The sequence below is a fragment of the Typopeltis vanoorti genome, chromosome 2 (assembly GCF_054136105.1).
Source record: "Typopeltis vanoorti isolate ZY-2024b chromosome 2, IOZ_Tvanoo_1.0, whole genome shotgun sequence".
Classification (NCBI taxonomy): Eukaryota; Metazoa; Arthropoda; class Arachnida; order Uropygi; family Thelyphonidae; genus Typopeltis; species Typopeltis vanoorti.
In genome coordinates this window covers 164,939,689-164,955,142 of record NC_143550.1, presented here as the reverse complement: position 1 = coordinate 164,955,142, position 15,454 = coordinate 164,939,689, and the positions used below count along the sequence as shown (strand labels likewise).

The following is a 15,454-nucleotide window of genomic DNA, read 5'->3' as shown; positions in this document are numbered from 1 at the left end:
GGATGTTTAATTTAAGCCTCAGTTCTGGTAAAGTGTCAATAGAGTGGAAAGAAGGGAAAATAGTTCCATTGCACAAGGGAGGCTCTAAGACTGAGGTTGCAAATGAGGTTGACCAATCAATGTATCTGGAGTGGTGGTTAAGATTTTGGAGAAATTGGTTAAAATTAGAATTCAGGACTGGGTGGACAGCAATATGATACTTTATAAGGGGTAACATGGTTTTGTTAAGGGTAGGTCTTGCCTAAGTAATTTGCTTACTTTCTATAATAAAGTAACAGTGGAGTTGGATAAAGGAAATCCTTACTCAGTGATACTGCTTGTCTTTGCAAAGGCTTTTGACAGGATTCCACATGGAATTCTGTTATATAAATTAGAGCAAATGGGATAGATCCGAAGATGGTGATTTGGAGTAAAGGATGGCTGGTGGACAGATATCAAAGAGTGGTTTACGGAGGGGCTGAATCCAGGAAAAGGCAAGTGACTAGTGGTGTACCTCAGGGTCAGTGCTTGGTCCTCTATTGTTTAATTTGTACATCAATGATATTGGAAATACCTTGAATGGAAATATCCACTTGTTTGCTGATGATGCAAAATTGGGAAGAGCGATAATCAATTCAAATGATGTAAATATTTTACAGGATGACTTAAATAGGCTGACGGTATGGACTGATGTAAATGGCTGTCAGTTCAACGTGGCTAAGTGTAAGGTGATGCACTTCGGAAGGATGCCATCGCATGCTGTTTACTATATTAACGGAACTGAACTGCAGGAAGTTGATGAGACAAGAGACTTGGGAATTATTGTGGAGAGAGAACTTAAGTTTAAAGGGCATATTGCAAAGATTTGCAAAATATCACATCAAATTACATGGTTGTTGAGGAACACACACTAACAGGCAGGGATAGGGAAGTTATTGTTCCACTCTATAAGGCATTAATAAGGCCGCATTTCGACTATTGTGCACAGATCTGGTCGCCAGGATTTCTTGGTGATGCGAAAGTGGTGGAGAGGATTCAGAGGCGGTTACAAAGATTGTTGTAGGTCTGTGGGATATTCCCTATGAGGATAGAAAAACTGAAAAACTCCAAAAACAAAAATGATAGCGGTATTTAAATTGTTAAAGGGATTTTACAGGATTGATACTGATGATATTTTTAAGACCAGTGCAGGATGTGAGAGAACGAGCGGCCATCCCTGGAGATTGTGTAAGAGAGTGTTAACAAGGGTGTTAGGACAAGATTTTTTTACTTGGAGGGTTGCGAATGGGTGGAATGCTTTGCCAGAGATGGTTGTGAATGCTTCAACTGTGAATGAATTTAAGGAGAGGTATGACAGGTATTGTGTAAATAATGGTTAGTGTGTCAATGTCCGGTCTCCCGCGATGAGTCTTTTGACTCTATGGAGACACCGTTAAAATAATAATAATAAGAATAATAATAATAATAATAATAATAATAATAATAATAATAATAGCAAAAAAAGATGCTCAGTCTGGTAATGAGAGTTATTTTTTATTAATATTTTGGATAATGGTTAGATTCCGCTAGATGTCGCAGTTAGTGTTTATATATTTACACCACAAATATATTTACACCACAAATAATACACACTCGTGAGGAGTGTGGTATGATTGTGTTTAGTCTTACGTGTGTGTGTATTGTATACACAATATACACGTTTATTATATTTTAATGTCCAATTCATTTGCTACCCGAGGGTCATTAGTTACTTGTGGTGGAGTATATTTCAAATTAATATACAAGATATTAATTAGTAACCTTTGTAATGGTTTGATCAAGTGATGTAATCTAACGTGGTTTGCGTAACGAGAATTCAGAAGGAAAACCGAACAGTTTTACTATTCATCGATATGGATAATTTAGATGAATATGAAATATGGAGAAATGACACCGCGAGTTCTCAACGAGAGTTGCCTAAACAGTCTCTGAGGAAACTTGAAATTGCAATTCGAAGAATAACTCAAACAGCAATTCCTTTACATTTAGAAATACTAAATAAACATAAGGAAAACATTATGAAGGTTAGTGATATCTGTGGACGAAATTAATTATAATTAATGATATTTACTATTTATCTATTAAATGTACTTCTATTATACTTAATCCTCTAGTCGCATCCGCAGGATCCATAGGACCGGCTTCACAAAAATCTTTAAAAAATCACTTCATGAGATACTGCTACGTTGCGAATGCAGGTTATTGTTTTCGTTTTTGTTGGCTATATGTGTAGTTATGTACATAGCGTGTTGAGTCTGGAGGATGCATAGCATTTATGACAGTGAATAATGTCAACATAAGTGCTATACATCCTCTAGCCAGTTTATATTAACATGCTATGCCATGTACATAACTGCAAACTAAAACATTAGTAATCCGCATTGTATATTAGATGCATTCTGTAGAAGAGTATATATATGGGGTTTATTGCAAGAACATTTGCATTACATTTCAGTTACAACCTTAATCAAACACACGTATATATTATTAAACATAAGCATGCACATAGCTTGACTCTCCTTTTCTCCATTCAAATGAGTCGAAGTCAAATGTGTTGACTCAACAAGTTGGTTGGTTAGTTCTATTGGATTTATAGCCCAAGTAACTCAGGCTGTGAGACCAGTGTATTGTCTGTTAATTGTGTCTGTTCTCCTGGCCAGTTTGTTTATTTTTCAGGAGGATAAACCCTGCAAAATAGACAAATAATGTAACATAATAAAGATAAACAATGCTTATCCTCATTATGGTACTATGAAACCGTATGTATATTTTGTGAGGGAAGCAGTAGGTAAGTAATACATATTAAATGGTTATAAGCTCTCTTTTTGGGGAGGAGTGGAAGTGTTGATGTGCATGCACACACACACACACATATCAGATTACCCCCCCCCCCCCAAAAAAAAATAGTCCTACATGTACTAGTGGTTTGAAATTTGGAGTAATCCCATCCAGAAGTGGTAAGCATGTTGTACATTAAGTACTTAATAGAGATGAGATTTTTTCCCTTCATTCTGGTTAATACCATCCACAGTGATGGCACTAACCTTGCCCCAACATGCTTTGCTCGTGTAGCTGTACTACCTAAACCATTGGAGTGCTGTTAGTGCATTATGCAAATTTGATTGCTTGAACAAATGTTGATGAGGTTCGCTATCTCCATGTGCTCTATGATGAGTGATTAGCATTTTGATTAGAAACTGGATTCCTGGGAGTTAGATCTGGCTGAGGTCACAAACCAATCAGTTCGCAACAAGTGAATGAAGGTTGCTACTGCTGTTGTGGAGCAGGCTATGAATGATGTTGTTGGTTTCTGCAGTGCATTATGTTGTTTCAAGACACATGGATGTGCCTTACATGACTGTCTGGAAAATTCTATGCAAGATTCTGCATTTCAACTCATTCAAGATAACCCTGATGCAGGAGTTGCACCCACAGGACTTTGAAAGTCAACTGACATTCTCTTTAATATTCTTTGCTGGAGTGGAGTTAGATGCTGCATGGCCATGGATGATTTTGTGGGGAGATGAGGCTCACAGCTCTGTTAAGGTGAATGGCCGGGTATGGGCTATGCAATTCAACAAATTCCTTTGCATTCACCCAAAGTTATTGTCTCATGCAGATTTACAGCTTTGCATATCATTAGACCATTCTTCTTTGAAGATATTTGCCCATCATGTCCTGTGACCTGCTCAGTTACTGTTGAGAGGTATTGCAATATAATAAATAATTTTGTTGTGCCAGAGCTGCAGCAGCACCTATTTCAGTCATCTTCATGCAGGATGAAACCTCTCCGTGCATCAGTCCATCCATACAGGAGATTCTTGAGGAACATTTCACAGAAGCCAGAGTGATCAGCCATGCATTTGTCACTGCACGGCTGCTTCATTCACATGATCAGATCCTCTGTGGCTCTGGGGATTTCTCAAAGACAAGGTTTATTGGGATCATTCTGATAACTTGCCAGTGCTGAAAGACAGCATGTGTGCAACATCACTCTCAACCAGCTACATTCTGCCATTGAACACACTGTGCAAAGGATGCAGTTTGTGACATACTGGGAAAGGCAGCACGTTGAACAGGTACATCCCTTGAACTCATAATGGGAGTGAATAAAAATGTGTTATTTATGCTTGTGTCACTTTTCTCTTTCTTACACACATAGATTTGGGAATGTTGGTGGATAGGGAGTTGAAGTTTAGGGGGACACATTGCAAAAGTGGCTAAATTAGCTCATCAGATCACTTTGTTACTGAAAATACTTTGACGAGCAGCGACAAGCAAGTTATTATTCCTCTGTATCGAGCCTTGATAAGACCTCATCTTGACTACTGTGTGTTATGCTTGTGTCACTTTTATCTTTCTTACACACATAGATTTGGGAGTGTTGGTGGATAGGGAGTTGAAGTTTAGGGGGACACATTGCAAAAGTGGCTAAATTAGCTCATCAGATCACTTGGTCACTGAAAATACTTTGACGAGCAGCGACAAGCAAGTTATTATTCCTCTGTATCGAGCCTTGATAAGACCCCATCTTGACTACTGTGCCCAGATATGGGCTTCAGAATTTCTTCTTGATGGGGAGGAGGTGGAGAGGATCCAGAGGCGAGTGACCAAGATGATAGCAGGTCTATGGAATGAACCTTATGAGAACAGGTTGATGATTTGTGGGTTGCAGACATTGGTTGATAGGCAGAAAAGGAGTGATATGATTGAGATATTCATATTACTGAAGGGTTTCTATAAGATTAATTCAAAGGATATTTTTGAGAACAGGACTGGTGGTGGGAGGACTAGGGCCATCCATGGAAACTAGGCAAGAGTGTTAGAGCTGGGTTTTTTACTTGGGGAATGGTGAATGAGTGGAATAAGCTGCCAGAGTCTGTTGTGGGTGCCATGACTGTGAATGAGTTCAAGGCGAAGTATGATAGATACTGTGTGAATGCTGAATAGTTGTTCTTGACATGCTGTTAGGACCTCCCTCGATGAGTCTAAGGACTCCTTGGAATTATCCGTAATAATAATAATCTACATTCAGTACATCATAAGTGCCCTGGTGAATTTTGGAACCCCCCCCTTCAGATATCGCTTCTGCATGATGCACAATGTATTCCTGTAACGTTTCTCAGCATTTAGATCGCTGGGTGGTGATCCACAAGGCTATATATATATATTCATAATTTTATGTACTGATTGAGATCCGAGAATTAGAACAAACAATTAAATTTATTAAATACACAACATGTTTCATTGGAGTGACCGACTTCTTCAGGTGTGAGAGAACATAGAAAGCCAATAAAAAACATTATAAAAAACATTGAGTCATTATAAAACTATAAATTCGACTATAAACCACAGTTAACTTTGTACTGGAGCAACAGTTCGAGTTAAAGTTCTATTGTTAGACACCTGTGTGCGTATGGCTTCATGAGTGCGCCAATATCTGACAGCAGAGCTGAATGAGTCCGGTAAATTGTAGCTGGGGTTACTGTTTATATGGAGAGGATCCATGACAATTTCTTTAGACTTGATGTATGGCAAGGAGATATAACCTTTGGGGTCGTCCTGTGTTTCTACGTTATTTCATTGATGGCAGTATAGTTGTTTATTGATAGTTTTTTGAAGAGTAGCCATTGTTTTTGAAAGTCCTTTTAAGATGTTGTAGTTCATTTTTTAGTTCTTATTCATCTGACCGTACAGATCTGGCACGATGGGCTAGAGTTGAGATGATACCCATCTTCTGTGCCAGATGGTGATGTGAGGATTCATGCAGGTATCTGTCTGTGTGCATAGGTTTTCTAAAGATTGAGATTTTTATGGAATCAGATGTCTTAGTAAGTTTTACTTCCAGAAAAGGTAGAGATCCATTTTCTTCAATCTCCATGGTTAATTTGATGTCTTGGTGGAAGTTGTTTAAGTGATTTAAAAAAGTGTGAAGATTGTCAATACCATGTTCCCAGATAAGGAATATGTCATCAACATATCTAAGCCAAATTTTTGGCTTAAATGTAGAAGAGAAGATTGTCTTTTGTTCGAAGTCCTCGAAAAAGATGTTGACTAGTATTGGAGAGAGAGGGCTGCCCATTGCTAATCCTTTATTCTGTTTGTAAATTTTTCCTTCAAATTCCGAGTAGCCAGAGTTAACACAATGAGATAGCAGAGAAAACATTTTCTTTGAAATCTTGTTGCTTAAAATATGAAGAATTTTTAAAAAAGGAACAAACAAGCAATTCAAAGAGAGTGGAATATAAGATAAATACAACAATCAGTGGACCATTGAAACAGTATCATATGAAAAAAATAAATAATATTTGATATTTATATTTGGTTGGTACAAATGATTTAGCAGGTGACACGGGTGGTATGCATGAAGATGTGAAAGAATTACTAGTGTATGCAAAAAGGAAGAGTGAGAAAGTAAAAGTTCTGAGTTTGTTGCTATGATATGATAGAGGTGAGCTGAGACAGAGAGCTGTGATCATGAATGAGTCAGTGCGCAGATTATGCAGGAGGAATGGTGTGGATTTGTGGAGCAAGTTTGTTGAAAAAAAAGGATTTATATAAGGTGGATGGCTTGCATCTAAATGGATTTTTTTGGTATCCAGAATGTTGAGAAAGTGTTGTCCACAGCGAGTCAGGGAAACTAGAATTTTTTTTGAGTGGGGGTTCAGGCAACTTACAGGTTAATAAGTGAGAGAGTAATCACATGATGCAAAATGCAGCACCCCAAGTTAACTTGAGTCAACTAAGTAGCACAAGGTAAGGGAGTTTTGCAGTTTATGCACATTAATGATAGAAGTATTCTAAATAAGGTTGAGAAGTTTTTGGCATTGGTTAGCACAAATTGGCCAAAAATTGTAGGCATTAGTGAGATATAGTTGACTAAGGATGACATGGTCATACAAATAGAATGCAATGGATATAATGTCTTGAGAACAGGATGGGGTAGGGATTTTGCTAATGTTAGCAGAGGAATTCAAGTAAAAAAAAAAAAAAGAGTAGAAGTACATTGGGGGGGGGATTTAGAGGACAATTCACTGGTGTGAGATAGAGGCCAACAGGACTAAATGTGTAATTGACTGCTGCTATAATCCAGGAGGTAGTAATTATTATGGAGGATTTCACCAATGGTGACATAGATTGGTAATGAAAGTTTATTTTTCACTTGGTTAGACTATAATAAATTTAGTTTAATAAATTTAAAAAAAGGTGGCACACCTTTTGGCAACTCCTATAGGTAAGGATGACCTTGCTATTGCTTCTGCCTGGTATCTCCATGTCTGGGCCTGGCTTCCACTGAAGAGACATCAATAAAGGTAGAAACTAGTCTGGGTAGTGGCCAATCCCTTAATGCATAACATTATACATATCCACAAGGAGATGTGTTTTGCATTATGGGAGATACTGGGATAGGAGTGTGGTTAGCTTGGTCCACCTTTGCTACGAATTGCCCGGTATTGTACTACCTTACTGGGGTCAGTAGTACCTACCTTACCCTGGGGTAGTACATCACCATATTCAGTACTGAAGATATTTTCAGGTGCAAACTTTGTTTGCTCACACTTGGATAAAGGATTAAACTAAATTTATTATAGACATAGATTGGAAGGAGGAATTGTCACAGGCAGGGAAGGAAATGGAATGTATACAGCAGCTGAGAGATAATTACTTGAGGCAACATGCAACCGTAGAGAGGACACAAGGTTCAAGAGTGCTAGATCTGATCATTACATCAGAGAACTTAACACTAACCAATCTAGCTAGCTATGCAGCCTCCACTTGTAGAAAGTGATCATGTATTATTTTGATTTGGGAGATTGCCAGATATGTGTAATTTTCTATTAAGAAGGGATATATGTGAAATTACAAAGCAGGTGATTATGATAAGCTGAGGAGTCAGCTTTCAGCCATGGCATAAGAATTTGGAAGATGCATGGGAGGTGGTCAAGGGATGTTTGACCACCTCCAGGTGCAGGCAAGAAGGATGACTGGTATGGTAAGGAAGGCTAAAGCTGATTATGAGAGGAAGCTAGCTGATCATGCCAAAAGAAATCCTAAGTAGTTGGAGTTCTTTCACTATGTGGCAAGTAAAAGGAGGAATGATATGGAAGGATGACTTTAAAAGTGCTGGTGGTGTGGAAGTAACAGAACCAAACCAATTAGTTGAATTACTGAGTGAGCATTTTGCAGGGGGGGTCACCATCTAAGTGGTGACATTGACTGATAGAAGAATAGAGGATGAAGAAATGGAGGCGCTTAAAATAATGCAGAAATGCAATACGAACATAACCATAGGATTAGATGGCATATCAAGCCTTGCATTAAGAGAATGTGCAAGGGAATTATCAGCTCCTCTAACCAAGCTGTTTGATATAAGCATCAGTAGTTAGAAGGTGCCAATGGAGTGGAAAGAATCCAAAATAATTCCATTGCATAAAGGAGGCACCAAGAAAGAAAGAAGCAGCAAAGTATAGGCCAATCAGCATCTCAGGAGTGGTGGTTAAGGTATTAGAGAAATTGGTGAAAGATAGAATTCAGAACTGGATTGAATATGATGCTCTATAAGGGACAACATGGTTTTGTGAAGGGCAGGTCTGCCTTAGTAATTTGCTTGCTTTTTATAATCAAGTGACAGTGGAGTTGGATAAGGGCAATGGCTACTCAGTAATATTGCTGGACTTTGCAAAAGCATTTGACAAGATTCCACATAGAACTATTTTATAAATTGGAGAAAATGGGGATGGATATGAATCTGGTGACCTGGATTGGAGGGTGGCTGATGACAGATATCAAAGAGTGGTTTATGGAGGAGTCGAGTCTAGGAAAAGGCAAGTGGTGTAACACAAGGCTCATTACATGATCTTCTTTTGTTTAATTTGTATGTCAGTGATATAGGAGATGATTTGACAAGAAATATTCAGTTGTTTGATGATAGTGCTAAACTGGGAAGAGCAGTGATAAATGAAGGTGATGCAAAAATCTTGCAGGAAGACTTAAATAGACTAATAGTATGGGAAAGGGTAAATGGCTGCCAGTTTAATGTGGCCAAGTGTAAGGGGATGCACTTTGGGAAGAGATCAGAAGCTGTGTATTATATCAGTGGAACTGAACTGTGGGAAACTGATGTGGCCAGGGACTTGGGTGTGATTGTGGACAGGAAGTTGAAGTTTAGAGGGCATATTTGCAAAGTAACCAAAAACAGCATATCAGATTACATGGTTGCTGAAGAACACACTAACAGGTGGGGATAGAAAAGTTATTGTTCCTCTATATAAGGCTTCAATAAGGCCACATCTGGACTACTGCTCACAGATCTGGATTCTGTGGAGAGGATCTGGAGGCAAATGACAGACTGTGGCAGGTCTGTGGAATGCTCCCAATGAAAATAGATTGACAACTTAAGCTGATAGAGATTCACACTGAAGAATTTTTTCAGCACATGGCAAGAAGGGAGAGAATAAGGGGTCACCAGTGGCATTTGTACAAAAGCGTGGTTAGCAAGTGTTGGACTAGGTTTTTTTGCTTGGAGGGTGTTGAATGGGTTGCCAGAGGTGATTGTGGGTGCTTTAAGTGAATGAGTTCAAGGAGTGGTGTGATAGGTATTGTGTGAATGATGGCTAGTGTGCAAATAAACAGATCTCCCACGATAAGTTTTCTGACTCCATGGGAATACCTGTATAATAACAAGTTAAACAACTAGCACTTTACAACCAGACAGTTAAGTACTGTCTCTAACCAGGTTAGAGACAGTGCTAACTCTTTTGCACATTCCTTCAATACCTATGATTGTCTTTCTTGTATCCACTTTCCCCTTGGCATTCATAGAGCTAGTAGATCTGTCCCCAAATGTATACTTTATTGAAGAGAATACTTAACTCTTCTATTTCTAGTAGATCTGCCATCTGCATTAAGGATATTCACTATGGAAGAACTTCCGTAGTCCTTCCATAATCATGCTTCCTTTTATTGCAACATAGCTATGAACTTCTTTATGATTTCTTTTGGTCCACTTAGCTAACCTTCTGTTATCCTTTCAGAATCCAATTTAGTCTTCCTGACTGTCACTCCCTTGGCCTGCTCTTTTTAAAGAGCCTTATTACTACTCTTCCCATGATATCAGCTTCACAGTATTTTTTTTAAATTTTATTTTATACATCTCTTGCTTTAAAGTGTTATTCATCCATTTAAACTTTGATGTAATTTTTCTCCCCTTAACTCTAGAAATGCAGTTAGCTCTTCCTTCAGACTTCCTTTAACTATCCATGCAGTGATGATTCTTCTATCATGCAGTTTTTAATTCCAAGGCTGTTTCAAAAGCTACCTTCTCACTTATTATAATCACCTGTTTATAATTTCAATAATCATGGTATTTCACTATTTGTAATTCGACGTATGCTCCTTTTTGGTCAGAGCTCTTACATGTATTGTCACCTCCCAAATCAAGGCTGCCTGATCACTCACAAATTGGAGGCATGATGGGCAACTTACTTATAGGCAAATTCTCAGATCCTATTATCAGGTCTGTTCCTGTAGTACGAGTCCCTTCCATTACATGCTGCTTAAGGTATCTTTGACTAATTCTATAAATTATTTTCTCTTCTCCTACTTTCTCCTCCTCCTTCCAGTCTCTATCCCCCATAGTTGAAATTCATCTCCCCCATAATGATAACTTCTTTCTATCCATAAGATTTGTGTATGTAATTGACAGGTCCATAACAGGAATTGTTGTGTATTTTGCTTTTTAATCTCTATCTCACACCAAACAGTTTTGATCCCACTGCCTGTATTATTCATATTATCACTAGCATTAGAGATTTCTATGCTTGTCAGATTTAAGTCTCTTGCATTCATTAGTAAAACTTCCCATCCTTCCTGCCTGTGCTCCCTGAATACACTGAATTTTTTACATTCTATACCTGTAATAATAATATTATAAATCTGCAACTTTTAAAACTGCAAAAATTAGTGTGCTCTGCACACTGTAATTTTTGAACTTGGGAGCCAGTGCCTCTTTCATTTTAGGGTACAGCACTAAAGTGGTTTCTGCAGGGTTCAGCTGCCAGAAACCACAGATTGTTCACCAGATGATTTTCCCAAATCATCTGGTGAACAATCCTCCTGCTGCTTACTTTGCTTTTGCTGGGAGGGAAACCAGCCAACAGTTAAGAGACATAACATACTGGCCTCGTGGCATTAGTTACTTTGGTTGTAATTTCAGTTAAACAAAACTACTATGCTTAATCAACTATTTCTCACCTGTACAGCTGCTAACTTGATACGAGTTCATAACTTAGAAAATTAATGTCTTCTGGAAAGGATTAAGCATTTATGCTTAATGCTTTCCAGAGGACAATCTGCATAATACAGTAATTTTTTCTTACAGACTCACTCCAGTTACTTTCTCATAGGTGTGCTTTATACATTTTATGTAGATATTTTCATGGAAACTATTTCATTAAACTGGCGCCACCCATTCATTTTCCTTTCATTCATTTTAATGTCATATCCATTCTCAGTCCACCTATTAAATCAGCTTCTTGTTATCTTTTTCTCCATCTATTTCTCTCCTCTGGAATAGTCTTTTTCACAATGTTTGCTACAAGAACTGTCATCCTCAGTTATTTTAGAAACACATCAACAGAATCTTCCTTTCTTCTCTACTTGCTCACTCACCACACTTACGTGATGGTATAGGTTTTGCAACCTCTGCTGTATTCAGATTAATATTAAAAGAAAACAATAACAACATGGTATTGCTTTTTTTTTTTTTTGTCCTGCACTCACAGCAATTACTATTCTACCATCTTTTCTGTGGGACTTTTATGAATTTTAATTAGTGAAGTTAAGACTGCTATCTGACAAAATACCTGACTCACTTTCCCAGACTGATGGCAAGCATGCTTAGAAGAAAAAAAAAAATGCGATCAGGATTAAAGTAGGTCCCACAAGCTCTCCAGGCATGTGCAATGTAGATTTTTCTGAAATATAGTGCTGATTTTAACATTGCATATAGTATTTTACTCTACAAAAAATAAAAGTGAACTTGTGTTTGTATTTCATAAACTTTCATAATTTCTCTTTTCATTGTGTTTCTTTATTCTTTGATGCATCTGAAAATTTTACCATGGTAAAGAGTTGAAGCACTTTTATAGTATCTTTCATTATAGCTTTCATTTCAGATCTTTTGGTATAATGCATAAATGGGTATCATTTATTTATATATCTTTGTATTCCTTTGCATACTTTCTTTTGTGTCCATATGGACACAAAACAAAAGAAAGTATTCAAGAAAGCTGTAAACAAATGACCTGATATTTAGGAATATAAAAAATTTACATTTCTCTGTATCTTCAGTTTCAGACTCAGAGTTTATGGGACCGTGTGCACATTGAGCAGATAAATGCATCCAGAACTGTACAACAACTTAAAGCTGATATGTATGAACTTGAAGTAGTGGCACAGCAAGTTCAACCAGGGGATGCTTTGGAATTTGAACGGAGAGTGAAAGTAGCAAGGGGACAAGCATTAGAAGCTATTGCAGCATTTATTGGTAAAAGTAACTTTAAATAGTTATAAATATAAATTAAATAGTTATTTAAATGGTTATCATTAATATCTAAATAACTATCTAAATATTATAGTTATTATTAATGATAGCTATTATTAATAAACTTAATTTAAAAAAATTAAATTAAATAGTTATAAATATACTTATCTCATTTATAAAATGCTTATTCAAGATTGTGTTCATTAAAATGAGTAACGTCAACAGTCAAAATATATTAGATATATGAGATATTCAATGGCAGAGCAGTCTGCATTTTAACGAAAAGCACATAAGTAGACTAATGTGTAGGTTAACATGAAAGTGCACCTATTTTATCTTAACTACACATAACGATTTTTTTTAACTATCCACATTTTCTAACCTGATTGGTCTAGAATAAAGGCTTTTGGAAAAATTGTTATGAAAAAAAAAAATAAAAATAAGAATACAACCAGTCATGTTTGCCATTTTCAAGTTAAAACAGTAGTGCAAGAAGAATACCAAGCAAGGTTTGCTTATATATAGTTTCATGCTTATCAGATTGCTAATATGCCTCTTCAAAGGGAGGGGGGGAATGAAATCTTCTGATTTTCTTCCAAATCAGTCTTATTTGTTAGAATTTCAGTATTATTCAATTTTATATTTTGATTTTCTAAGGCATTTCTAACTGCATCAAACCACCTAGATCTTGATCTTCCTCTGGGTCTTTTTCCAGCCATCTGACATCAAAAGTGTGTTGTGCTAACTTTTCACTCTCCCTAAATGATTGCACACCTTAGATGATTTCTGAGGTGTGCAATAGTGTTTTAAGCACATTCCTCTTTTAAGATCTGTAAATGTTAAATTTAGATTCTTGTTATATTTTCATTATTTCTGGACTTAATAGTATTTGCCTGATCTTGGCAACTCTTAGTTGACTGAAATCTATAGACCAGGGGATGGAAATGATGATGTAGATAGTATGCATCAGCAAATAGATTCAGTGATGGGGATTTCAACTACGGGAACGTAGATTGGAAGAAGGAGAGGACATATGGGAAGAAGGAAATGGAATTTATAAGGAATAATTACCTGAGACAGCAGGTGATGGAATATACTAGGGGTTTGAGAGTGCTTGATCTAGTAATTGTATCTGAGAATTTCTGTAATGAATATGACCACACAGCTGCCAATTGAAGAGAGTGATCTTGATATGGTCTTGACGTGGAAGGTGGCTAAATGTGTGGAATTTTCAGGCAAGATGATATATATGTGGAATTAGGGATGGTAAGTATAACAAGCTTAGGAGATTGCTTGGATCTGTGCCATGGGAAACTGCAATGACTGGATGTTGATAGTGCATGAAAAGTGGTAAAGGAGTGTTTGAGGGAAGTAATGGCAGACTGCATACCTAGAGTCAGGAGAGAGTAAAACAACTTGGAATTAAATGGATGAATATCATCATTAAGCTGGAGCTAAAAAAAAAATTGTGCAGGGAATTCAAGGAGAAAGGTAACCAGCAGGAACATGAACAGTACAAAACATAGCCCACTAGAGTAACCAGTGTGGTAAGAAAGGCATTAGCAGAGCATCAAGGGAAATTAGCAATGCAGGCTAAAAATAATCCCAAACAGTTATTTTGACATGCTGTAAGTAAAAGAAAGAATGTTTATAGCAGAATGATTTTAATGAATGCTGACGGTAGGGAGGTGACTGAATCAGTCGAAATAGTAGAATTACTAAGTGAACACTTTGCAAGAGTATATCATCCAGGTGGAGATATTGAATCTGCAGTAACGAGAGAGGCAAAGTGAAATGGAGGTGCGTAGTATTACAGAACCTTAATGTGAATACAGCTGTGGAATTGGATGGTATATCAACTTGAATTTTATGTGAAGTTGCTAGAGCATTGTCAGTGCCCTTGACCACATTGTTTAGTCTAAGTCTCAGCTCTGGGTTAGTTCCGAGGCGATGGAAAGAGGGGGAAATAGTTCAATTGCATAAAAGAGATTCCAAGACTGATCAACATATCAAGAGTTGTCAGAGTATCGGAGAAGTTGGTCAAGAACAAAATACAGGAATGGATAATTGGAAATGGGATACTGTATGGGGGGGGGGGGGTGGCTTATGGTTTTGTGAAGGGTAGATCTTGCCTTAGCAACTTGCTCATGTTTTATAATACAGTGACAGCTGAGTTGGATGATACTGCTGGACTTTGCAAAGGCTTTTGACCTGATACTGCATGGAATTCTAATCAGTAAATTGCACATGGGGGATAAATATAAGGTTGGTGAAGTGGATAAGAAGGTGGTTGATGGAGAGATATCAGAGAGTAGTTTATTTTGGAGTAGAGTCCAAAAGAAGGCCAGTCACTAGTGGCATAGGGTTCTGTTCTTGGGCCACTACTGTTTAATTTGTACATTTACGACATAGAAAAGGATTTGAGAGGAACTGTTCAGTTGTTTGTTGATGATGCAGAGTTGGGTAGAGCAATTGTTAATACAGATGATGTTAAAATTTTGCAGGATGATTTGGATAGACTGGCAGTCTTGGAGAATGGATGTCACTTTAATGTGGCAAAGTGTAATGTTATGCATTTTGGGGTGAAAAGATCACCAGCTCTATACCACATTGGTGGAACTGTACTCCAGGAAATCGACAGAGACGATCAGGCTATTGTTCCTCTTTATTGAGCCTTGATAACACCCCATCTTGACTGCTGTGTTCAGATCTGGGTGATGAGAAGAGGTGGAGAAGATCCATAGGTGAGTGACCAAGGTGGTAGTAGATCTATGGAATGAACCTTACAAGAACAGGTTGAAGAATTGTGTTACATAAACTTTGTGTAAAAGAATTGTGTTACATATTACCTCTTTTCCACATGGAAAAGAGGTGATATGATTGAGACATACA

At 37.4% G+C, this 15,454-nt stretch overlaps 1 protein-coding gene across 1 annotated transcript in view; it reads left to right on the top strand.

The window, feature by feature from the left end:
• The first annotated feature begins 1,633 nt into the window (after nucleotides 1-1,633).
• The window catches only part of Syx17 (syntaxin 17), a 96,874-nt gene continuing 83,053 nt past the window's right edge, over nucleotides 1,634-15,454 (top strand). Inside the window, exons 1-2 of the mRNA XM_090413809.1 lie at nucleotides 1,634-2,042; nucleotides 12,370-12,565. Coding sequence (XP_090269935.1) covers nucleotides 1,872-2,042; nucleotides 12,370-12,565 — 367 coding nt within the window. The 5' untranslated portion in view covers nucleotides 1,634-1,871. The remainder of the gene's footprint in view (nucleotides 2,043-12,369; nucleotides 12,566-15,454) is intronic.